The sequence below is a fragment of the Astyanax mexicanus genome, chromosome 23 (assembly GCF_023375975.1).
Source record: "Astyanax mexicanus isolate ESR-SI-001 chromosome 23, AstMex3_surface, whole genome shotgun sequence".
In the NCBI taxonomy this organism is placed as follows: Eukaryota; Metazoa; Chordata; class Actinopteri; order Characiformes; family Acestrorhamphidae; genus Astyanax; species Astyanax mexicanus.
In genome coordinates, this window is record NC_064430.1 from 13,454,176 (window position 1) to 13,481,194 (window position 27,019).

Consider the following 27,019-nt stretch of genomic DNA (forward strand, 5'->3'; position numbering starts at 1 on the left):
TGGGCAGTGTGCCAAGTCCTGCTGGAAAATGAAATCCGCATCTCCATAAAAGTTGTCAGCAGAGGAATTCCCAAATAAGATGCAAAATTTAGTGATGGTCAGTGATGCAGATTTCATTTTCCAGCAGGACTTGGCACACTGCCCACACTTTCAATAGTACCAATTGGTCTTATGTAATATTCTAATTATTTAGGACACTGATTTCTGGGTTTTTATTGGCTGTAAACTTGTTCAGAACATGTTGCAGGCCTGAAATGCAGAAACGGAATGAAATTGATTAGAAAAAAATATCTTGAAATATCTTTATAATTTCTTTAATCAACTAAAAATCAAAATAAATGTAGAAAATACTATTTCTTTTTAATTTTTTATATTTTTCCAACTTTTTAATTTGGGATTGTATGTGTAAAAAAGCTAACACTAGATTATGAAATGCATTACGAGACAATGAAAAAAACTATGCAAAATCCCCTATCTGTGTTTGCATCCTTGTGTAAAGCATGTTTTTTTGTGTAAAACCATAAGTCTTTCATTTAATCTCCAAAATGCTGAAACTTTTATTGCATAAACTCATGAGAATCTTCCTGATTTTAGGTTGAAATTGAACAGAATTGTAAATATGTCTCATGCAGTATTTAGCACACGTACGTTCTGTTGTTTTTGCTTTATTTATTTATCTATCAGATATTAATATTTAAAGTGAATTTGAGCACTTAAGCGGAGGTGATAAAAAGTCTGGGCCTGAGGCCGCTGGGCCAATTGGGCCACGTATTCACAGTAATAATACTTTGTGGACCACTATAGTTCACAGACGAGGGGGAAGTACTTTATTAATATGATAATGGGAGGAGAAAGGTTCTTCTATCTAATGTATGTTCGTGTGTCAAGCTGCTTTTTATAGTGATAAATAGACTTCATTAATGATACATGGGGAAAGAAGACAAATGGTCGAGATGACAAATCAACACGTGTGTGTGCGCTCTCATGTTAACGCAGGCATACTGCATGCATGCAAACACACTTGAATGTAAACACACACACACATACATTCATGCACAAGGGTGTATATGCACATGAAAGGGCACACTGTCACCTTAAAGGCAGTCCGCTTTTCCTTCTGCATTCATTTCTATGAAGGTCGGGGAGATTAATATCTCGCAAAGAATGATCTGGAACCAGCCAACGCTTTTCCACAGTTTTATAAGTGGACGCCTTTGTTACTGTTTACTCTACTTTTCTGTAATATGACTTAGTGGTTAGCATGTTTGCCTCCCAGCACTGGGGTATTGGGTTCAAGTCCCTATCTGAGTGGAGTTTCCATGTTCTCCCCCCTGTGTCTGCATGGGTTTCCTCCGGGAACTCAGGTAAATTGGATACTCAAAATTGCCCCAAAAAATGTAATACTCTAAATTGATGTGGTGTGTATGTGTAAAGTGTGTGGTATGTATGTGTGTAAATGTATGTATGACTGTGGCCAGGTATTAATTGGCACTCTGTCCTGGGTAAATGCTGTAGTGCCCGATGCAGTCCTCGGACTGGACGGTGGACGGTGGTTTCCGGTTGAGAGTATGCTGTGCACTATTGGCTGCTGCTTTTCAACAGTGTATGGATGACTGTTAAGTATGAATGGTTGTGTGTAATGATCAGGCTACACGATTTTAGCCCGATTTGATCTGATTTTTTCGGCGCCAAAAAATTGCGTGCGTTGGATCTAAATTTCAGTGTCGAGAGCAACAAAGGTCCGTGTAGTGTGACACAGTCAAAGAGCAGTAATTTGACGTGAGCGACGCCGTCAGAGCGTCCGACGGAAAGACTAGCATGTTAGTATTTTTTGTATTTTATCGCCTAGTTTGACATGCTCCACAACATGCTCCCTGACTCTGACCAATAGGAAGACGGAGCGCTCTGTAGCGCACAGATGTAAACATGGGAAAAAGAAAGCAAGACGGTGCTCCTGCAGTTTTCTTGACCAGAGAAACAGAAGAATAAACTAATAATAATCTAATAATCTATTTCGTCCATGAAATACCATTTCCATCCATCTTTACCATACCTGAAGTTCTCTCTGGAATACAAAAAGCATGTATGTCCATTTGGGTCACCCAGGAACCCTGGAGCCCACAGTCATTTTCCCTCTTCTTTTTGTGTTTTTCTGAGCACAAAGGCACTACCATCACGCAAAGTGCTTCTGTAGACGTGATTGTCAGAATCTATGCTTCTCCCCCGCGATGACCTACGAACTCACGCAGAGACGTGGACGAGGATTGGTCGGTGACTAACGTGTAGTGTTGCCAGTCCCCCGAGAGCGACACAAAACAAAGATAACTGCTTAATCTGACATAGTGAACATTGTGAGGGACAAAAATGTTGTGTAGTCTGAGCTTGGCATAATACATGCATGTAAATTGTAAAGCGCCCTTGGGTTTCTAAAAAAGGCGCTATTTAAGTTGAACTTCATTCACTCAATCATTTATAATATCTATTTTAAAGTGCCTTTTCTTGCAATTAAATGACATTTTGCTTCTTCTACAGCTCTACAGGCTCTCAGTGGCTCTTTGTGGGTAGTTTACCTCTTGGTGAGAGATCGTTGAATGCTAGATTTGGCTCTATGACAAACCCAAAGACATTTGGAGAGCATCAATGGGGGTCCTCTGTAATGCATGTATGTGTTTTTTTTTTTTTTTCAGACGTCCTCCGAGAAAATTACAGGCTGAATTATCTACTGTTTTTCGCTGAACTCTGTGGTCCTCCAGTAATTTTAGTCCTGTCCGGACGTGCATCTCTGAGTTCCGTCACCTCGCGTTTAATAAAATAGCTATTTGTCCACTGCCACACATTGTAATTACACTTTGGGCGTGCATTTTCACAGAGACCCACGTAAACACAACAGCGAGTGGAAATGGAGGAGCTACTGAACATGATGTCATGTGACTGAGAAAGCCAAAAAACTCACTGGTCCTCCTGTTTTTTTCAATTCCAGTCCAGATGTAAGAGTTTAATCACTGAGTAGAAGAGTGAAATATTTTTCACAGACGTCCCCCTGAGAAACTACTTTCACCAGTCCAGCATTTATGGGACCAGCAGGAGGTGTGTAGAGTGTAGAGCACGATCTACAGGCCCAGCTGCAACATCCGTGGACAAATCTGTGACAGGATGCCATAAAGAACCTCTATGCCTCTGCATTCAAAGCCAATCTTTTTTCTGTGTGCACCTTTACCACTCACAGCCAAGCGTATTTTTTTTATATGATTAAATTAATATAAGCCATGTATTTTCCTATGTCACATTATTGATTCATCAATACATCTTCAGTATGAAACTGTATAATTGAAACACTACTACTACTGCAATCCTGGTGCTCAGTCATTTATAATACATCCCATTTTCTCTCTTCTTGTTTTACAGTAATGAAAGTGTTTTTTACTCTCCTTATTCAAGCGGCTGTAAATCACGCAGTTAACCTACGTTAAGTAGAGTCATACAGTTTAGCCACGCTTTCTTCAAATAGATGCATTCATTAATATATTAAAAGCTGGAGCTGGTACTGTATTTAGTCAGCAGTTTTACCCTGAGATGTTTTATACAGGCTTTCAAAGACTTGACAAGAGCTCATAGAGTGTGTATCAAATATGCATATTTTTGAAGTTTAAATATAATTTTATGTAGGTCAAATTTTGCTATGAATATACCATTTAAGAGGTAATTGAAGGAAATGTAAAAAAAAACATATATGTACTATTATTTATATATATATATATATATATATATATATATACACACTAGTTGCTGTTTTTTGCCACTATTTATTTGGTTTAAACCAAGAATAACTAAATTACTAACAATACCAAACATATTCTAACACTGACATGCCAAAAGTGATGGGACAGCCATATTTCAATTCATTATGAAGGTGTTTCCTCAGAGAATATCTTGAAAATGCCTACACCTGTAAATGTTGTGAGGTGTTATCTTGTGAGTGAGGCTGAACACTAGCCAGAAAGCTCATGGCAAGGTAACATGAATTATCGAGCGAGTTTGAGTTAGTGGATAGTGAATACAAGGGAACGGGAAATTCCAATTCTGAAGTTTTGAAGTCCACAGTGAAATACAACTCTGGAAAAAAAAATAAGAGACCACTTAATATTGATAAGTTTCTTTGATTTTACCAAATTAAAAACGTCTGGAATATAATCAAGAGGAAGATGGATGATCACAAGCCATCAAACCAAGCTGAGCTGCTTGAATTTTTGCACCAGGAGTGGCATAAAGTTATCCAAAAGCAGTGTGTAAGACTGGTGGAGGAGAACATGCCAAGATGCATGAAAACTTTGATTAAAAACCAGGCTTATTTCACCAAAAATTGATTTCTGAACTCTTAAAACTTACTTATGAATATGAACTTGTTTTCTTTGCATTGTTTGATGTCTGAAAGCTCTGCATCTTTCTCATTTTCTGCAAATAAATGCTCTAAATGACAATATTTTTATTTGGAATTTGGGAGAAATGTTGTCCGTAGTTTATAGAATAAAACAACAATGTTCATTTTACTCAAACATAAACCTATAAATAGCAAAATCAGAGAAACTGATTCAGAAACTGAAGTGGTCTCGCATCTGGCTAGAACTGACCATGTGAACAGACAAGCGACTCACATCTGCAGAAATCACATCCGTATTTAATGCTGGAGGACCTACAGGCATATCCCACAGGTCAAAGCAGAGTTATTTAGCCTCTACAGGACATGGCAAAAGTCATGGGACACTATACCTGTTATATAATTGTTTTTTTGTGACACTGCTCTAAGAAATCTTTCAGTTTTTTTATTTTTTATGACTGTAGAGATTGTAGACTGTAGTTTTGGCTTTGTTGTTTTCAGTTGCACATGGACCAACAAGAATGATTGGCTCTTTTTTTTACTGAAGGGCCACTAAAACAACATTATGAATTATTCCATTCATAATTCATAATGAACTGTCTCCTCTGATAACGTCTCAGAACTCACCCAGCCGGCTCCAGGACACAATGGGACGTGGGTAGCCAGTGGCGACACACTCCAGGATGGCAGTCTGGTGCACGGTGAGGGTGAGGTTCTCAGGGCCGACAAGGATCGTGGGTTCTTTGTAAACAGAAGACTGAGAGCCTGAGAGAGAGAGAGAGAGAGAGACAGAGAGAGAAAGAGAGAGAGAAAGAGAGAGAAAGAGAGAGAGAGAGATTAAAAGTAAATGAGAAGAAGGTCGCAGACATTCGGTCGAAAGGAGAAGGACAAGAAATAATTAATAACAAAGTAAGGGCATCTAAAGGACAATCTACCAAATGTAATCAAATTTAATCAAAATCTAATCAAATCTCATCTGGAACATCTATAAAATCTATGAAACAGAGAAGATGAGGAAGAACAGTATTCATATCATTTATTCAGTACAAAAATCTCATCTATACAGCTCAGGAAAAAAATAGAGACCACTTAAAAATGATGGGTTTCTTTGATTTTACCAAATTAAAAACCTCTGGAATATAATCAAGAGAAGGATGGATGATCAAAAGCCATCAAACCAAGCAGAACTGCTTGAATTTCTGCACCAGGAGTGGCATAAAGTTATCCAAAAGCAGTGTGTAAGACTGGTGGAGGAGAACAGGCCAAGATGCATGACAACTATGATTAAAAACCAGGGTTATTCCACCAAATATTGATTTCTGAACTCTTCAACGTTATAATTATGAACTTGTTTTCTTTGCATTATTTGAGGTCTGAAAGCTCTGCATCTTTTTTGTTATTTCAGATATTTCTCATTTTCTGTAAATAAATGCTTTAAATGACAATATTTTTATTCAGAATTTGAAAGAATTGTTGTCCATAGTTTATAGAATAAAACAACAACTCAAACATATACCTATATACATATACCTATATACCTAGAAACTGATACAGAAACTGAAGTGGTCTCTTAATTTTATTTAGAGCTGTATATACAAACTGACATGACAAAAGTCATGGGATAGCAGTATTGTGTTGTGTGCACACTGGACAGTGCAGTAATGGTGTTAATGATACATGACTCCACATTTAATAAAACAATATTGAAAGTCAGTTTAGTCATTTAATATGTTATAATACTTATTAATGAAACTATTGTAAACTATTGTTAAACCCTTTAAAAATTAGCCTTATTTGATAACTATTATAATGCAAAGCTGCTGAGAAACTGAGGAGAGAACAGATGATTGAATCTGTAGCTGATCACCCTTTCTATTACACAGAGAGTTACACTGGTGTGTTTTGGAAAATAACCAGTTACTGCAGATAAAGGTATGAATTTATGAAATGTTATGAAGCAGTGTGTGAGGCTTTAGAAGTGTAGTGTATATGTATATAAATGTGTGTGTGTGTGTGTGTGAGTTCAGACCTGAGACAGTAAGGTGGGCTCCAGCGCTGTGTTTGACTCCAGCGCTGTTGTGGGCGACGCAGCAGAAGACCCCGCTGTCCTCGGGTCGAACACCTGTTATCTGCAGCACACCTGTGGGCAGCAGAGTGTACCTGAGAGAACAGAGGACAGACATGGAGAAAGGTCAGTGCAGGGTTGGAAAAATGTGTGTGTGTGTGTGTGTATATATATATTCTTGTTTTTCTATATTTGTTAGGACCAAATATGACATTTCAACAATTGATGACACACTGCATGTCCTTCTTTTGGTCCCTACTTTAAAGAATCTACTTCCAGGGCAGGAGTAAACTGAGTAGACTGCTAAAGTGCTAAACTGCTATTTACCACATACTTTAATTAACCCTTTCAGATCCTGTGTCCATTACAATGGACATCACGTATTTTCTCTTTTTTTAATGTTTTTTTTTTTTGCACATAACAGTTATTGAGGCCTGCTGTCCATCAGAATAGACCATAAACCACACAAAGAAAAAGTTTACCAATCAATGAAACAGTAAATTAGCCACACCCACCACACTATATAAAAAAACACAGCAACTCAAGACATTAGGAAATGGCAGTATTAGAGCTAATGACGCAAAGAAAGAGCTAATTTTTACTTTTTAAATGTTTATTTAACTGTTTAGGGATAGTTTGTAAAATTAAAAAGGTCAAAATCAAATACAAAATAAAAATACCAAACAATGCAATGAAAATTTTTTTTAAAAGCATTTAAATATTTTTTACTTGGATTTCATTTTAAATATAGGGTTTATGTTATAATATTACAGTCCCGTTTTGTGTCCAGCACAGCATTCTTATAGTCATATATTTTACCTTTACTGGAATATAATTCAGGTCTCAAAGGGTTAAAATTATCAAAATTTAGTTAGTTCGTTTTTTCTCACTACAGTTTAGTGAGCACACTGACTGCTGTCATCTTCTCCTATGTGGGCTGTGGGCCTCTATTCCTGACACTGATTGGTTTGTAGAATGTTTGAACTTGTTTGGCGAGTTGATTTTTTTCAGGTGTTGTGCCAAATTCTTCCTCTCTGCCAAATTTGACTCATTTTTTGCAATCATGCGCATCACAAAGCAGAGTGAACAGAACAAATTACCATTTGATTCTTTTTAATATCTGTTTATAAAAAAGGGTTAATCTACAAATTTTGGTCCTTGGTCAACTGTCACACCTGGTGCTGATGGCACTTCCATTCCTCTTGCATCTGTGTTTACCAATGATCTTTCAACTCCGAACTCCATTGCCCAGAATGCACCAAAAGTGACACCAGTCATTTACTACTTTACATGACTGATCACCTGATACCTCCCAGACTGCAATCACCTGAGTATTGATTTCACTTGTTCCCCTCACTATTTACAAAGTATCTCTGTGTTTGAATGTTTTCTTTGACCACAATTGTGCCTTGCCCTCCTATATACTGCCCGACTGTGTTTCTGATTAAGACTTTCTCACCGTTTTTGATATGTTTACCACCTTTTGGTACTGAACTTGCCTGTTGTTGACCACGATTTTGGATCACCCTTATTAAAAAAGTGAACAGCATAACATTTACTGGGCATAGTGGCATTATTATTATTATTTTTTATTTAAAGAACATTACACATGGACCAGCTCTATTATTCCAAGCTAATTTGCCAATTAGTTATTTGTAAATGTTCTACAAGGACAGTAAAATAAGTGCTTGTATGTGGTTGTTTAGTAATTCAAGGCAGGTCATACCTCTCATCGTTAGTGTCCACTGGACGCCCATCTTTCTCCCAGCTGATGACCGGCTCTGGCAGGCCATGGATTTGGCACTGTAAGCGAGCAACCCCTGCCAAATCTGCCCGAACTGAGTGCGGGTGCACGTGGAAATCTGCCATTGCTGGAAAGACAGAGAGAGAAAGAAGGCAGGTCAGAAACTCATAGTTCAGAAACTTAATTTTAAAAAAAGGGTCTTGTTCAATTGACACATAAAGTATTTTGCTAAATGCACACTATCATGCACAGTTCCAGCAGGACAGTGCTCGTCCACACACTGCTGCTTTCCTTTTCAAGAGCTTGCCTCAAAGTGACACAGACGCTGTGCCATAACCAACCACTTTACCAGACTTAACCCTGTTTAAAGATGTTGCATTACACGTGCTACACATGCATGACATATTACTTCTGTATGTGTAGGTCAATTAATATTGCCTATATCAGTCCAAAGCTTCTTTTTTTTACTTTTATCTTCTTTGCTTGAATAGCATTTTAATCCAACACTAGTTCTTCTGGATGCAACTAGTTTTTTGATGATGATGACAGTAACATCACACAAGTTTATTTATACAGCTCTGGAGAAAAAATAATAGATATATGTTTGAGTAAAATGCTGCTTTATTCTATAAACTACAGGCAACATTTCTCCCAAATTCCAAATAAAAATATTGTCATTTAGAGCCTTTATTTGCAGAAAATGAGAAATGGCTGAAATAACAAAAAAGATGCAGAGCTTTCAGACCTCAAATAATGCAAAGAAAAGTTTTAAGAGTTCAGAAATCAATATTTGGTGCAATAACCCTGGTTTTTAATCACAGTTTTCATGCATATTGGCATGTTCTCCTCCACCAGTCTTACACACTGCTTTTTGATAACTTTAGGCCTTTACTCCTGGTGCAAAAATTCAAGCAGTTAATCTTGGTTTGATGGCTTGTGATCATCCATCTTCCTCTTGATTATATTCCAGAGGTTTTCAATTTGACAGAATCAAAGAAACTCATCATTTTTAAGTGGTCTCTTTTTTTTTTATCCGGAGCTGTATATTTCAAAAAGTACAATCCAGTGGTGTGCAGTAAGGCCCTTCTAACCCTTCAGAGAAGGGGTGAAAATAGGTGCGTGTAAATCATTACATAATATTTAATAAGGTCATATATTATAGGTGTTGTAAACTATGAGCATATACTTTATAAATTAAATAAAATAAAAAAACAGCAACTAATTCAAAGCATTAGTCTGTGTTTTTCAGTTGCTATGGGACTCTTATCTGACTGACAGCGATTCTAACCAATCAAAGCTTCTTAAAATGGCTTCTGCCCCCTTGTGTCTGCGTGGACTCTTGTCCTGATTTTGAGAAGGGTGTAGTAGTGAGTCTGTTAGCAAAGCCATAGTCCAATCTAACCAATCAGATACATGATTTTCACTACGGGGGCGGGGCCATGGCTGTGGAACCCCTTTTCAGCTCTTCGCTGAAGGTGCTACTCGTCAAACGGAGCTTCTGTTACCCACTATATTAACTGCATTCCACTGGTACAATCTATTATAGCATTACCAGCCTGGGTATTAGAGTGTCTAGTTCCAATTGCAACCAGTACACAGACACCTGAACTTCTTTAACTCAGGGGTGATGATGGATGTTTATGTCTTTAAGGCAGGTAAGGACAGACATCTATAATATGGGGAGGTTGGGTATATCTGTGAAAGAGCTTGCTGGCATGTTTTTTTTTAGGACTTTAGGACTGTAATACCACCTGGGCCTGGAAACTTTCTGAAAGCACAGTTCATGTGTTCTCATGAGTTCTGGGCTGGCTCCTCTCTGGAGGAGAGCAGGGTAGTAGTGGGGGTTAGGTGACCTGAAGTAGTGGTCTCAAAGGGGGCGGAGAAAGTGTTCAGCTCAGCAGGGAAGCTGGTATCCGTAGAGTCTGTAGAGCCCAAAAAATCCGTAGAGTCTATAGAGTCCAGTGTAGAGTTGCTGAATTTGCTCCTGTAGCCAGTAATTGCTTGGATATGTTTCCACACAGGTCTGGGATCTGAGTCGGAGTTAAAGTCAGCGGCAGTCTCTATATTTTACTTGTGTTTTTTGAAGTCCTCGTGCCAGACTTTTCGACTTTTCAACATTTCGTCTAGCAGCTTTGAAGGCAAAGCATTGAAGGATACACTGGCAAAGGTCAACCATTAGTGTGTGAATGAGGAAGACTAATAACTGATCCTCTCAGTAGCAGCTGCTCTACCTCATACACACACACACACACACACATTTTGGGCAGCATAGCTGGATGGATGGAGGCCAATTAATCCCAAATGAAGCCAGTGATTTACCAACCAACCATAGTAGAGAGCCAGGTGGGCTAGAGACAGTGATGCAGAGGAATTGGGAGCCATGTGGAACATTCTACCATCTACCACTTCATTCCCTTTTGGAGTACACACACACATACACACACACATGTATGATTACACACTATATTTCGCATAAAAACTAATATTACCTCATTGGCCTCTATTAAAATGTCTCCAAAAGGTCAGATGAAAAATATATTGTCTCAGCAATACTTGCGATACCCATCATTATTGTTCTTTAAAAAAAATCTGTGCCACAGAAATTATGATAATAAAATAGCATAACAATGTAATTACTCCCTTTTAAAGAGAAACGTCCTTTAAAAACGTCTAAATAAATAAAACAAAATCAACAAAATAAAAACACTGTTGTAATAATAAATGAAAAACAACAGACAAGAGCAAAACCCACATTAAGAACCATGACCGGAACAGAGAGTCAAAAAACACAGAAAATCAAACAAACCACTCAAAGAAACCAGAGAGCGGAAAACCAAATAGACTGAGGTCAATAACCAGTAAGACACAAAAAGCAATAAAGCTTAGAATGAATGCAAGAGGTTGACAATACTTCGCCAGGAATCAGGAAAGGATTGTGCTTTACATTCCACATAAATAGAGCTTTTCACCAAAGCACATTCTGTGATATAATGCTGAGTATGTGTGTGTGTGTGTGTGTGTGTGTGTGTGTACATAACATACATAATGTTTTGGGTGTTGATGCTCCTGGAATAATATACAGTGATTCACAATCTCACAGCTTCAGATATCAGGATAATAAAATCTCATGACTCACACTTCTTGTGTAAAAGAGGCACAAACAAAACATATTTAACTCAATACTGCTTCAATACTGCTTTATACTTTTCTATAAATACATTACAGAATGTGTTGTCACTGCCAAACAGAAATATTGTATCTAAATAAATTTTAAACCTTGGGAGGAACAAAGGCTCATATATAAGGGAGACCCATCCAATATCAATGGAAGCAATTAAAAAAAAATGCTTGTTAGAGTCCATAAAAATGTTGTTAATTGTGTATCTAGTTGCTCCAGAACTATATTCTTTTTCTACTTAATTATGATCAATTATTTTGATTTATCAGGTTTATTTGAGAAGTGAAATTTAACAACATGATTAAATTTCAATATATTTTAGACGCATACAGCTCCACCACTTCAGTTTCTGAATCAGTTTCTCTGATTTTGCTATATATATATATATATATATATATATATATATATATATATATATATATATATATATATATATATATATATATATATATTATATATGTTTGAGTAAAATGAACATTGTTGTTTTATTCTATAAACTACGGACATTTCTTCCAAACAAAAAAAATATATATGAACATTTAGAGCATTTGTTTGCAGAAAATGGGTAAATGGCTAAAATAATAAAGACCTCAAATAATGCAAAGAAAACAAATTCATATTCATAAAGTTTTAAGAGTTCACAAATCAATATTTGGTGGAATAACCCTGTTTTTTAAAATCACAGTTTTCATGCATCTTGGCATGTTCTCCTCCACCAGTCTTACACACTGATTTTGGATAACTTTATGCCTTTACTCCTGGTGCAAAAATTCAAGCAATTCGGTTTGGTTTGATGGCTTGTGATCATCCATCTTCCTCTTGATTATATTCCAGAGTTTTCAATTTTGTCATAAAATCAGAAAAACTCATCATTTTGTAAGTGGTCTCATTTTTTCAGAGCTGTGTATATATACATATCGATATATATTAATAACTTCATGGAGTCATTTTGCAATAATCTAAACCTCTCTTTGTACTTTTGGTCGGCTTTCTTTCTGCATTTCTTTCTTCTTTCTGACTGTTTTCAATAATTAATTATGAATTCTGAATTATAATCTGCCACCATACTGGTCTAGTCTATGTTTCTGGCATGTGGCACAGTGACTGATTGTTCCAAACATTTTCTGTTTCTCATCCTGCAGCACATTCTTAAACTTCCTCCAGCATCTGTAGGCTTTATTCCACTACATTTTCACCTTGAAACCTCCAGCAGAAACACTCACTCTAAATAAAAGGAAAAATCGTTAAGTGGTGGTCTCATTATTTCACAATAGCTACCCATGACCTTGTTCTCTGTTCTGAGAGCAGTGTGTACGGTCGTTCTATCTAAGTCATGAGAAACACAGACTTACAGTACTACAGTGCTTTATCCTCTTCATTATTATCCTGTCTTAAGCTTCTTTCTCTTCCTGAAGTCAGTTTTTGTATAAAATGGTAAATATAGTTTAAAATGAACTCAGGTCAAGCAGGTCACATGATTACAGGAACAATATGCAGCTGTATATACTGTCAGTTCTGACTGCTCTGTACTCTGAACTACACAACAAATACTCCACTTTCCATCATGCACTAATAACTGACTTCCCTGACTTAGCTGATCAAGTGACACTACGGCGTTCCTGCTCCCCCAGATACCGATTGCTTCCACCTGGCCTGTCTAGTATAAATACTCCTCAGTTTGCTCTGTTCCCTGCTGGGTATTTAATCTAGTTTTCTAGCTTCTTCTTCTACAACGCATTTCCTTTCTTTATTGCCTTTGTTACTGACTTGTTTTTGATTCCTGCCCTCTTTATTGATTATTTCCATTGCTGTACTATTTTTGCATTTTTGACTACTCCTTTGGTTTTGCCCTTTCTCTGCTGGATTTACCGTGTATGACTCTGTTTTGCCTGACTACGCTGACTACGTATGTTATGCCCTCCATCTCTGCTTCCTGTGTGTATTGCTCCTTTTCCTGTCTGATGCTCCAAAACAGCTGAATGTGGAATTTAAATGTCATTTAAATGTGAAATGTTCAGATATTTAGTGAGAAAATATGTGATACGTTGTATTTGGGCACTTTCGTGACGTTTTTAGTGTGAACTAAGTGAATGAGGAGCCCTCAACCATCCTATCAGAAGATACAAAGTGGTTGCTGGTTGAAAAACCTTCGATTGGGTGGGAAAGATGCATGTTTATGTGGGTTGAGCCCCACCCGCAGCTCTAATTCTACATAGGTACCCAAGAAACACTGTCTCTTAAAAACCGGGGGCTCGTCCTGAATTAATGCTAAACGCTATCCTCCCACCCAAAGCTAATTGAGCTGCAGAGCACATGTAGGCTCCCGTTGGGGCCGGACTCTCGCTCTCTGTCACTGGGTGAGGGAACGTGACATAGGGGTGGGGGGTGCGGGGTGGAGCTGTCAACACAAACTCAATTAGCACAAGGCCGGGCTCTTTCACAGCCTGCGCCACAAGTGCCCTTCTTCAAATGTCAGCCGTAATTAACTCAGGCCGAGCGGGCCCGTTCGGGAACACTCTTAGCATAACAAGAGCCAGGACCCCCTCCTTGTTACTTTGTCTACTTGCTTTTTTTCCACCTTTTTTTATTTGTCTTCCGAACGCTCTGGATTATTTTAGCTTAGCTTAGCTTAGCACCCAGCTGGACTCCTGTAAGACGGGGCGCGCTGGTTGAGTTAAGCTTTCTCAGAGCTGCCTCCGTAATGGGCTGTTTTGTTTGTGCAAATGGCGAGACAAAGACGGAAGGGTGAAGAGAGCGAGAGAAAGGAACACACACACACACACAGAGAAAAAGAGAATTCTCAGAGGAGACGAGGGAGAAAAAAACAAAATGAACTTCCACACATGTCTTAGAGATCACCTCCGCTAGAGAAAAAGACCAGGCACAGAAGAATTAAAGAGTTTCTTCTCTCTTCTATGCTTTTTACTTCTTTCTCGCTTTTATTTCTCTCCATTTTCTGAACAATTTATTCTCTGTCTTCCAAACACTAACTGTCACATAGCTTCCTCTCTATTTTTTTACTCACTCTCTTCACACACACACATACATAAATATAGCCTCCTATTTGGAAAATTTCTGAATGGGTGAGGTTACTGAACCTCAACTGATGCAGTGAGTAGCTTCTCATTTTTTAAAAAAACATGTGACAAGACGACATCACGTGGTCATGGAAAAAAGTTTAATCTGTTTCAAAAGGGTCAAATTTTATTGGCATGCATCAAGCAGAGAAAAAAACATCTAAAGACAATACTGAAACTACTGGAACTAAAATTGTGTTAAGAATTTTCCAAATGCATTACTAAAAAGTGAAAGGACAGTGTATCAGTATCATCTTCAAGGAATGAATATGGATGATTGTGATCAGCATTCACGTAATTAAGCGTTTGTGAAGTTAAATTTGTAGAAAAAATAACACAGGAATTCAGGAATATTTTTAATAGTGAAAGTAAGAGCATTTTCACACGCACACTGTGAAGGGATTGCAATGAATTGGGACTAAACAGCTGTGCTGCCTTAAGAAATCACTTATCAGTGTGGTCAGTTAGTTTATAATGAATGGGCCACTATATGGACAAAAGTATTGGGACACCTGGTCATTCATTGTTTCTTATGAATTCAAATGGTATTGGAAAAAGTAACATGTATTTACTGTTCAGGAAAGACTTTCTAATACAGTAGGTGTAAATGTAGGTCAGTAGGAAGGTAGGTGGGTGGGTAGGTAGGTAGGTAGGTAGGTAAAAATGTAGGTCAGTAGGAAGGTAGGTGGGTGGGTAGGTAGGTAGGTAGGTAGGTAGGTAAAAATGTAGGTCAGTAGGAAGGTAGGTGGGTGGGTAGGTGGGTAGGAAGGTAGGTAGGAAGGTAGGTCAGTAGGTAGGTAGGTAGGTAGGTGGGTATGTAGGTAGGTAGGTAGGTGGGTATGTAGGCAGGAAGGTAGGTCAGTAGGTAGGTAGGTGGGTAGGAAGGTAGGTAGGAAGGTAGGTCAGTAGGTAGGTAGGAAGGTAGGTAGGTACGTAGGTGGGTAGGTGGGTAGGTAGGTAGGAAGGTAGGTCAGTAGGTAGGTAGGTGGGTAGGTAGGTAGGAAGGTAGGTCAGTAGGTAGGTAGGTAGGTGGGTATGTAGGTAGGAAGGTAGGTCAGTAGGTAGGTGGGTAGGTAGGTAGGAAGGTAGGTCAGTAGGTAGGTAGGTACGTAGGTAGGAAGGTAGGTCAGTAGGTAGGTAGGTACGTAGGTAGGTAGGTAGGTGGGTAGGTAGGTAGGAAGGTAGGTCAGTAGGTGGTTAAGAAGGTAGGTAGGTAGGTAGGTAGGTAGGCAGAAAGGTAGGTCAGTAGGTAGTTAGTTAGTTAGTTAGGTAGGTAGGTAGGTAGAAAGGTAGGTATGTAGGTAGCTCGGTCAGCAGGTATGTAGGTCTGTAGGTAGGTAGGTGGGTAGGTCTGTAGGTAGTTAGTTAGGTAAATAGGTAGAAAGGCATGTCGGTAGGTAGGTCAGTAGGTAGGTAGGTCTATAGGTAGGTAGGTGGGTAGGTCTGTAGGTAGTTAGATAGGTAGAAAGGCAGGTCAGTAGGTAGGTAGGTCTGTAGGTAGGTAGGTCTATAGGTAGGTAGATGGGTAGGTCTGTAGGTAGTTAGTTAGGTAGATAGGTAGAAAGGCAGGTCAGTAGGTAGGTAGGTCAGTAGGTAGGTAGGTGTATAGGTAGGTAGGTAGAACAGATATTTTTGTTTAGCATCCATAATCGAAATATTAATAAGATAATCTGGACTACTGATGTATCCAGCAGTGACAGCCTTAGATGAGTTCTAAGAAGCCACACACACACACAAACACACAAACACACACTTCCACACACATCTGGAGAATCGAGGACCAGGTTGTAACTCACCCATAAAAGAATGGTCAGAGGGAAATGGACAGCCAGTTTACCCACAAGGCCCAGTGGCAGGCATGCAGAGAAAAAAGGCTCCAGGGGAGCACACACACACACACACACATACATATATACACATACGCGCACACACACCGCCCATGATCAAAGCCTAACTGATTTTTCTGTTCTCACACACACCCACACACACATGACCACACACTTTCTCTCTCAGACACGTACACACACACACACAAAGCCAGAGACAAATTGCTGCTGTCGCATCAAAACCTCATAACGTTTTTTTTATTTAAACACATCACCTGTCCTGCCGAATGAAATCACGCTATATGAACTCCAATTCTACTTCTGCTGAAACATAATCGAATCAGACATTCAGGGTTTTGTTATACACTCACACACACACACACACACTCACAAACATACACATACTTGTGTGTTGTTTGTGTTTAGGGAGTGCTGTATTGTCAGATTCACTAGACACAGCAGATGTGAATGGTGGGCAGCCCACAGCTCTTAAAGGGTGACCCTCAAATAAACGCACACACACACACACACACACACACATAGACATACATATACACACACATTCACACACACGTCCACACATCCTCTCTCTTGGGCCTCTGCCCTCTGCCCTCATGCATAAAACATGCAGCCCAGAGAGGTCCTCTTTTCTGGTGCCATTATGGCTCGATCACTCTCCCTCTAGCACACACACACAGACACACACACACATGGACATATACTGTATGAGCATACCTTCTAAACACATATATTTATACTGGGGCATACTGTCTGTAAACATACACTTACACACTGGAAGTTAAAAAAAATTATATTCCGTATATTTCGCTCTATAAGGTGCACTTAAAATCATTTAATTTTCCCAAAAATCATCAGTGCACCTTTTAATCTGGTGCTCCTTATGTATGAATTTTTACCAGTCAGAATTTAAAGAGCAGTAAAGCCACTCTGCTGAAGTACAGCGTTATACAGGAGTTTCAGTTTAGCTCTCCAGCACCCTAGACTGGAGCAATATTAGCATTAGCTAAGCGCTAGCCATTCGGCCCCTCAGAGGTGCATATTATCAGCCTTTATTCTGCTTCTAACCCTGGCTAGCACGTCTGGGGGCAGCATTAGCATCACCCACTAACTGTGCTAGCCACTTAGCCATTCAGAGTTGAGTATATCAGACTGTAGTCTGACTGTAGTTTACCCTCTTAAAACAAGCTACGTGGCACGAACCGCTAACTAATTTCACCCTGGTTTACCGGAACACTCAGGGTTCTTCAGTGTGTAGCGCTGTCAGGCGGCAGTTAAGCGGCATTAGCGGTTAGCTGTTAATGCTAATGCTTATTTAGCCTTAGTGGAAATCTGGAAATCTAAGCTTACTGTGAATAAACTGAAGCACTTTACTCACCTAAATAAACAGTTTTCAGGAGAGAAATGTAAGTATAAATTAACATCCAGCTCTGGTTTGACTCGTTTGACTCATCTGAAAATGTTTTTTTTTAAGAATTACAGTTTTGTTTACTTAACTTAGCTTAGCTTTACAGGTCTCGCCAACCAGACTGGTGGAGGAGAGCATGCCAAGATGCACGAAAACTGTGATTAAAAAACAGGTTTACTCCACCAAATATTGAATTTCTGAACTCTTAAAACTTTATGAATATGATCTTGTTTTATTTGATTTATTTGAGGTCTGAAAGCTCAGCATGTTTTTTTTGTTATTTCAGCCAAATCTCATTTTCTGCAAGTAAATGCTCTAAATGACAATGTTTTTATTTGGAATTTGGGAGAAATGTTGTTCTGTAGTTTATAAAATAAAACAACAATGTTCATTTTACTCAAACATATACCTATAAATAGCAAAATCACCTAAACTGAAGTGATCTCTTATTTTTTTCCATATATCACAAGTTTTTGCCAATACACAGCTCTATTACATACACACACACACAAATACACAGATAAATATACAGCAGGTCAAGTTCATTGGCCCTCTGGAGTCAGCAGCCCTAAAATGCGGCTCCATAGCCTTCATTATTATTCATCTCACTACATCACACACACTGTCTAACACACATACACACACACAAAACACTCTCACGTTATTACAGATCAGTTTTTCCCAGCCAGCATGTGTGTAAATTAACCATATCTAATTCAGGGGGAGAGGAGGGAGAAATGGAGGGGGGGTGAGAGAATGAAAGAAGTGATTAACTGGAGAGAGAGAGAGAGAGAGAGAGAGAGAGAGAGAGAGAGAGAGAGAGTTTGAACCTGGAGCTGAGGATGTGGTTAGTTTTTACAATGACAGTCACCAAGGAGACAGTGACACAGAGAGGAAATCAAAACTCTGACCTGCTGCTTATGATGATTTACTGCAGCAGGTATGCACCCCCTCCTGATTTAACCCATGTACAGTCCACTGTCTCCAGCCCCCAGTGTCCAGCCCTTACTGCTGCTGCTCAGTATCTGCTCCTTATTTACCCCTAGACACTGTAGACACTGGCAAAAGTCATGGGCAGGCAGTATATACACTGATCTGATACATCAGCTCACAGACGCAGCCTTGTGCTGATCGACATCACCATTTGGAGTGATGAGGAAAAAGAGAGACAGTGCCATCTACCCACCCAGAGAGAGCAAGGCCAACTGTGCTCTCTCAGGGCTCCGGCAGCTGATGGCAAGCTACATGAACAGGATTCGAACCATTGGATGGGATTTCTTACTTTGCTAACTACACTGACGTAACTAGGAAGCAACATATTTGTGGGTGGAACTGAGCGAGGTCAATTATTTACAGACCATACTGTGTTTGTTACATGTTGCGTCCCTATATGCTCTATATACCCCGTTCCTGCAGCAGGCTGCCCCCCCCCCCTCCTCCTCCCAGCAGGCTAGTATAATGGGAATGGAGGCTATAAATAATGCATATAGTATATGATGCTATTTGAGCGCAGAGAGGCATCGCTTCAACAGGCTTTAAATAGGCGCACTGAAATACCATTTTCAGTGCCGGGAGCCGAGGGATGGCATTTTAATGCAGATGTGCTTTTTATAGCCATGCGCGCACACGCTCCCTCCCACACACACTCTCGCACACACACACTGTCGTGAACGGTGCAACCCATCACCCATCACACCTGTGATTAATCTGTGCAGCCGCAGTAGGTGCTGATCACTCTGCAGGGGCCTGCTGTTGCTCGCTCTGTCTTGTAGCTCCTGACGTCCTGTCACTTTTACACACTTCCATCCGCGGCGCCAAAGTCACCCGGGTGACCACGCATCAGATTAGTCCCCGCAGTCAGAGGCCAAGGTGCTTACGACGAGCATCACCGAGCGTGCACGAGGGACGTGCAAGGTTATTGCAATATACGGCGATCCACGTTCGTCTTCTAAAGCGTTCGTTTACGTTATCCGGCTCGTCAGTGAACACATACAGTACGGGCTTCGCACGCTCATTTGCATATGAATACCGCTAATTACAAATAACGCAAATTTACATAAAACACAAGTCCACACAATCACTCTAATGGAACACATCTGTCAGGAAGGTACAGCTGTTTGACCTTTTGACTTCCGATGATAAATATTTATTACCCACGTGCATCTGCTCAATTCTGCCCTACTAACATGTGTTTACTTGTTTGTTTGTTTTTATGTTTATTTGTTTGCATTAAATTTATACTGGTCATGTCCCTTCAGAATTCCGCATATGAAGAAGTGGAAAGCTTTCTCAATTAGCTTTTAGCGCTTTGATGATTTATTTGATTGATTGAGAGGAACCCCTCCCCCAGCAAACAAATACAGAAACCTAATGCATATGTATGTATATGAATGTTTACAGTATGTTTATATAGAGTATACATATGCAATAAACTGCATATAAACAAGACCTCTTCTGTTTCAAAGTTTTCTTTATTTTTTAAAATGTAGATTGTAGATTAATATTAAAATCATTTATTGTATTTTTTTATCACTATAAGGCGCACCAAATTATAAGGTGCATTTAAAGCGACACTAGTAAGGAACAGGGGTGTCGCCATGTTTTCCTTCTAATTCAGCAGGCCTTGCCACTGAGTGGTGTTAGGGGAGCTTTACATAACTAAGTTAAGTAAAGCTAAGCTACGTTAAGTAAACAAAAAGCACTGGATGTTAATCTTCACAGATTTCTCACCTTCTGTTCATTTACAGCAAGCTTAGATTCCCAAATTTCTCCAGCACTAAGGCTGGAGCATTAGCATAACCGCTAGCGGTTAGCGGCTAATGCGGCCCAACAGCGCTACACTGAGAAACTCTGAGTATTCTGTAAAGTCAGGACGATATTAGCTAGTGGTTCATCCCACAAAGCTTGTTTTAACACGGTAAATGTGCAGACTACAGTCTGATATACTCTGATACCTCTGAACAGTGAAGGAGCTAGCGCTTATTGTGGTTAGTGGCTATTGCTAATGCTAATGCTGCTCCAGGAGTGCTAGCCAGGGTTAGCAGCAAACTACAGGCTGATAATACTTACCTCTGACTGGCAAAGGAGCTAGTTAAAAAGCTATTTAAAAACCCAGGGCAGAGTCAGTACTTTGTGTTTGATCACTGTATTGTTCACAGTAAATCAAGTGAAAGAAATAAACATATATGTATATACCAGAACATTTTAATAAATGCATCAGTGGTGCATTTTCTTAAAGACGTGGCAATATTTTTGGACCATGACTATAAATATTATAATGCAGAAAGTTTTACAGACTCTTTATTCTCTCTATGAAAGGTGAATATTAGAATATAATAAGATATTTCTTGTATATCCTTGAGCGGATTCATATTATTCCTTCTCTATTGCATCAGTTATCCACTTTAATTTAACTCGACAGCAGGATGGAAAGCTGACAAGTGACAGCATTATAAAACACTGGTTTTCTTTCATTCTCTCTGTTTCTGCCTCTCACCTGAACATACCGGATCTACTTTTCTCTCCACTGTCTGGCAAATCTCCTCTCGCAGCTCCGCTGTCCTAAATATGCTTCTATTGATTGATTTGACAGAGCGTAAACGCTACAGCCTAAGCTAAATAAAGTGAGATGGATGCAGGGCATACGTCAGTTTGGCACCAGAGAATCTCAATAACAGCAGAGTACACAATATCAGCACACATATAGCACATATAGGGTTTATGGTATAACATGGTATGAAAATACATGGTTATTATACTGAGGAACTTTTTCATTTTATTGGTATTGGTGAAAATAAAACAAATATTGCATTTCCATCTCAGCTGTTAGAAACTGGTGCCATATATTTATTCTCATTTAAAAATAAATCTAAAATCATTAGTGTTGGCTTACTTTAGATACCCTCTCAATAAACACATGGTTCACTAAGACTATCAAAACAACTATAGCAAGTAATCCAGCTCAGAAAAACAGTGGATCAGACAGCAGTGCTGCTTGAGTTTTTAAACGCTGTGTTCAATCAATGTCCACTCTATTACAATCTAGTGTCCACAGGATGCTGCCCACAGGACACTGTCAACAGGACGATGCCCACAGGACAGAAGCTCTGAATCTGTTAATACACAGTTTGTGTTGGTCATCCTCTATTCCTTCATTAGTGATCACAGAATGTTGCTCACAGGACGCTGCCCACAGGTTGCTGCCCACAGAATGCTGCCCACAGAATGCAGCCTACAGGACACTGCCCTCAGAACGCTACCTACAGGGCAATGCCCACAGGATGCTCCCCACAGATCACTGCCCACAGAACACTGCTCACAGGGTGATACCCACAAGATGCTGCCCACGGGACACGACCCACAGGTTGCTGCCCACAGAACGCTGCACACATGATGCTGCCTATAGGACGCTGCCTACAGGGCAATGCCCACAGGATGCTCCCCACAGATCATTGCCCACAGGATGATGCCAACAATATCCTGCCCACAGGTCTATTCTCAGTCAAGAAGTGACAATGAGGTGTTTAAAAACTCCATCAGCACTGCTGTATCTGATCCACTCATCACTACAGTGACAGTGAGAAAGAATGAACCACCACCAAATTAATAGCTGTTCTGTGGTTTTCTCTCGTGTGGGATCGTGATCATCGAAGAGAACAGACTGAAAAAGCATAATATTAATAAAGTATGCAGAGAAACAGACACAGGAACACAACAGTCTGTAATTATAGATCTCCTCAGTGGAGCTGAAAAATGTACAAATGGGTGTAAAAACAAGGAGATGGCCATAATATTCCATGCTTGATTGGCGTATACACACATGCACTTATGATATACGCATGCACTCTCCATACCGCCTGAATATCCTCCTTTGTCTGTTCCCTTTTCACCTCTTTAGATGCTCTAACTCCGCTCCTCTATATTTGTCATTCTGACTGAACTATAAAAGCTAAGTTAATTAGCCTGTGATTAATAGAAATCTCACTCCGTTATGGACTTGGCATGAGTTGCCAGCTAGCGCCAGATTCACACTGCGGTGCAAAGGGCACGCTTTTGTCTTTCTACGCCGCTGAAAAGATCATTAAATTACTGTGGCGAGGACGCAGGACTGTGTCTCAGCAATGCATCAACGGGGGCAGCAAACCATTCGGAGGCACCATTAAGAGAGCAGGGCATCATGGGAAAAGCAGCTAATTAGCAACTGAGTGAAATGAGGTCTGTTTTTTACACGGCAGCGGAGGGGAATGTGAATGAGCTGCTATTTAATACCTCGCACTTCATAATGTAAATAATCCTGAGCGTCAACCTTGACATATCTGAGTAAAGAAAGACAGAGAGAGATGAACAATGGAGAAAAAGTTGATGCAAAGTTGATCCCTCGCTGCAGAAAGAGAGAAAAGATAGATTATAGAGAGAAGACAAAAAGAGAGAGAAAGAAAGAAAAAGCAGATATACAGCTCTGGAAAATTGAAATTAAGAGAGCACTTCAGTTTCTTCATCAGTTTCTCTGATTTTGCTATTTATAGATATATGTTTGAGTAAAATGAACATTGTTGTTTTATTCTGTAAACGACAGACAACATTTCTCCCAAATTCCAAAAAAAAATATTTTCATTTAGAGCATTTATTTGCAGAAAATGAAAAATGACTGAAATAACAAAAAAGATGCAGAACTTTCAGACCTCAAACAATGCAAAGAAAACAAGTTCATATTTATAAAGTTTTAAGAGTTCAAAAATCAATATCACAGTTTTCCTGCATCTTGGCATGTTCTCCTCCACCAGTCTTACACACTGCTTTTGGATAACTTTATGCCACTCCTGGTGCAAAAATGTAAGCAGTTCAGCTTGGTTTGATGGTTTGTGATCATCCATCTTCCTCACGATTATATTTCAAAGCTTTACAATTTGGTAAAATCAAAGAAACTCATAATTTGTAAGTGGTCTCTTATTTTTTTTTCAGAGCTGTATATATAAAGAGTGAGAAAGAAAAAGGAGAAAGAATTGACAACCGAGAGAGGAACATTTCAGAGAAGAGGGCCAATGAGAGAAAGAGGAGATGATAAGAGAGTGATATACAGACAGACCGAGAGAAGGATATAGGAAAGAAAAAGGAGAGAGAAAAGAGAGAGTAAATAGAGACAAAAAAGAGAAGAGTCAAATAAGAGAGTGAGCAATAGAGACAGACAGAATTAAGAAAAAATACCTTAAAGAGAAAAGGCAGAGAAAAGTGATGAAATGATGAGATGAGAAATGGAGAAAGACAAAAAGTGGAGAAAGAAAGAAAGAGAGAGAAGGAGATGAGAGACAAAACAGAGAAGAAAAAAGTGAGGAATTAATGAACAAAAAAGAAGAAAAGAGAAAGATTCAGATAAGAGAAAAAGAGGAACGATAAAAGAAATAGAATGTAAGAGGACATGAGAGAAAGGAAAGCAAAAAGAAAGAGAAAACAGAATTATAAGAGACTTAGAGTAGAAAGCAGAGAGACGTTAGAGAACAGAAAGAGAAAAGAAAGTGCAAAGACGAAAGAGAAAGGAAAGAAAAAAAGGAGAGAAAGAACAGGAGAGAGATTAGAGAGCCAGAAAAAGGAAAGAGAGAGAAAAGAGAAAAAAGAAGACACAAAAGAGAAAGAAAGAATAGACAGAAATAAATTAAAGAAAGAAGATATAAGAGATATGATTAGAAAATAAAAACAGCAGTTTTTTAAATATGAATATAAATCTATTAGTTGAACTGATTCAACTCACAGATCCACACATTACAGAGGATCTGAAGACTGAATAAGAGACTGGACTGAGCTGGATGGAGAAAGAAACAGTGCTGGAGTAAGAGAACAAGAGAAGAGAGAGAGAAAGAGAGGACCTGGCTATTTTCCTCTGCAGTGACACCGAGGCCTTCACCATAACCTACAGCACACTGTGGTAATTACCCGGACCACAACAGTCCACGGACATCGGCGCACCACTGACCCGCCCCCTGCAGGAAGAGCAGAGCGAGGGAGCGAAAGAGGAGAGAAAAAAATGAAAGAAAGAAAGACCGAAAGAGGCCCTGTATCAATTGAAATTAATTAGCAGGGGTTTTGCATGGGAGCGGTTGTATTCGCTGCTTTGCAAGTGTGTGTGTGTGTGTGTGTGTGTGTATTTGTTAAGATGTGAACAAAAGAGATGCTCACAGAGGCGCTCTGCTCTATTTTAATGATTCATTCTCTAACGAATCAACGACTGATTCACTTCAGTCTCAAGACTGAGCACAAATTGAGACTTCTGAGATTCAGAATGTATATAAATGCAAACAGAGTGACAAATGAAAAATTATGTGTTTTATTATTTAAAATTGTGTAATTTTATCTCTGGACAATCATATAAGAACACACAAGAATAAAAAAAATTGTCATGATATTTTATGGAAGAATACATTAATTAAATGTTTTTTTGCAGCTTTTAGGCAGCATTTTAACAAAACTAAGCATTAAATAAAAAAAAAAATCTTTAGCCCTATCCAGACTGGGTTAGTTTCTCAGGGGGTCCTGGGGTAATTTTCTCTTTTATGGAGGATCCTCTGTGATTTTATTCTCATCCAGAATGACCATGCATGTTTTTTTCTCAGACGTCTTCTAAAAAAAAAATTACAGGCTGAATTATCTACTGTTTTTTTTCTGAACTCTGTGGTCCTCCGGTAATTTTAGTCCCGTCCGGTCTCACATCTCTTGAGTTTCATCACCTCACTTTTTAATAAAACAGCTATTTGTCCACTGCCACGCACCTTAATTACAGTTAATTAAATCCACGTAAAAAACATAACATCGAGTGGAAATGGAGGAGCTACTGAACACAACGTCACATGACCGAGAAAAAACTAAAAAAAAAAAAAAAAAACTCAATGTTAATATAATATAATATTCTTTATTATTTATTTGATAAATTTTTTTTTTTACTATGTTTTATCTATCTTGGGGTTTTAGGGTAATTTTATTTAGATTTTCTCATTACATATTTATTTTATGTTAATCTTTAATAAATATATTTATTTCAAGTTTTTTCCTTTTTTCTTTGTTTTCAATCCCTTGAACCGTAAATGGCTGGCTGCATTGGAAATGACGATCACCCTCAATAAAGTAAATCCCAAGTGAAAATAAAGTGTGATTGATTGATTTATTGATAGATTAACCACTGTTATTATTACATATTACAGAAACTGCTAATAAATGCTACTTCTGTGGCAGCAAAGGTGCTAGAAAATGTAAGTATGTACAAACCTACTAGAAAATTACCATTTTTAATAGACAGTTTTCTGTCACCCCTGTTGCCAGAAAGGTAATTAATTTTTTTTGGTTGTTCTATGTGGCAGCAAATGGGGTACCATAAAGTACCACTTTAACATTCTGCTCAACATTTTCGGTAGAACATATTATAAATATAGATATAGTCAGTAAATCTTATTAAAGAATGTATTGAACTTGATTAAACTTGAACCTGATTGTGCCATCTCTACCAGTAAACAGAAAACGTCTGTTTTTTGTTTCTTTTAGTAGTATACGTTTCTTTAAAATACCATTATATAACATTGTGGTTTCTAATGTTTTTATGAATGGAATTTTGTATCTTTCACTTTAAATGTAATTATAACATACATTGCTTTTAACACACAGGATTATCTTAAACATGTAGCAAAAAAAAGACAGTTATCCCAAACATAAAAGAAATACTAAAAAAAACTATTCCATTGCATATATATATATATATATATATATATATATATATCTGTGCAGCTGTTAAAGGGTTAAAAGTGTATTATACCAAAATAAAAAATCAACACTGTTGAATCTCCATCAACAGCATTACTTCTAAAAACACTCTTATTGGCATTTTACACCCTTAACACGGACTGGATGTGTGTGTGTGTGTGAGTGTGTGTGTGTGTGTGTGTGTGTGTACTTGTATGAACAAAAGAGAGCTTACAGAGGCGCTTTTGTTTGTTTTAATGATGGACTGACCGCAGATCAGCACGCTCATTACCGCGCTTCAAATGCGGCCACTGCTTTTTTTTACCAAAAAAAAAAAAAAAGTTCCTAGTAACAAGCATCTGAAAGAGCCTGCTGCTCTCCATAGCTACACCTCTCTTTCTTTCTCTCTCTCTCTCTCTTCTACTCTCCCTGTTCCCAGGCCATGCCCAACCCCACCCCCATCGCCCCTTTTCCCTCTTCCCTCTCTCTCTCTCTATCATTCTCACTCTCTCTCTCTGCGTTTTGAAAGGTGCAGGCTGAAAGTAGGCCGTCGCTGACACTTCATTAATATCTCATTAGCTTTGCATCACCTATTCCCTCCCCTTTC

The 27,019-nt window shown here is 38.8% G+C and overlaps 1 protein-coding gene across 1 annotated transcript in view; it reads right to left on the bottom strand.

Annotated features, from left to right (window-relative positions):
- igdcc3 (immunoglobulin superfamily, DCC subclass, member 3) overlaps positions 1–27,019 on the bottom strand; it is a 137,728-nt gene that overhangs the window by 48,379 nt on the left and 62,330 nt on the right. Inside the window, exons 3-5 of the mRNA XM_022668149.2 lie at positions 8,167–8,311; positions 6,405–6,535; positions 5,003–5,140 (exon numbers count right to left, since the gene is read on the bottom strand). Of these exons, the coding sequence (XP_022523870.2) occupies positions 5,003–5,140; positions 6,405–6,535; positions 8,167–8,311 (414 nt within the window). The remainder of the gene's footprint in view (positions 1–5,002; positions 5,141–6,404; positions 6,536–8,166; positions 8,312–27,019) is intronic.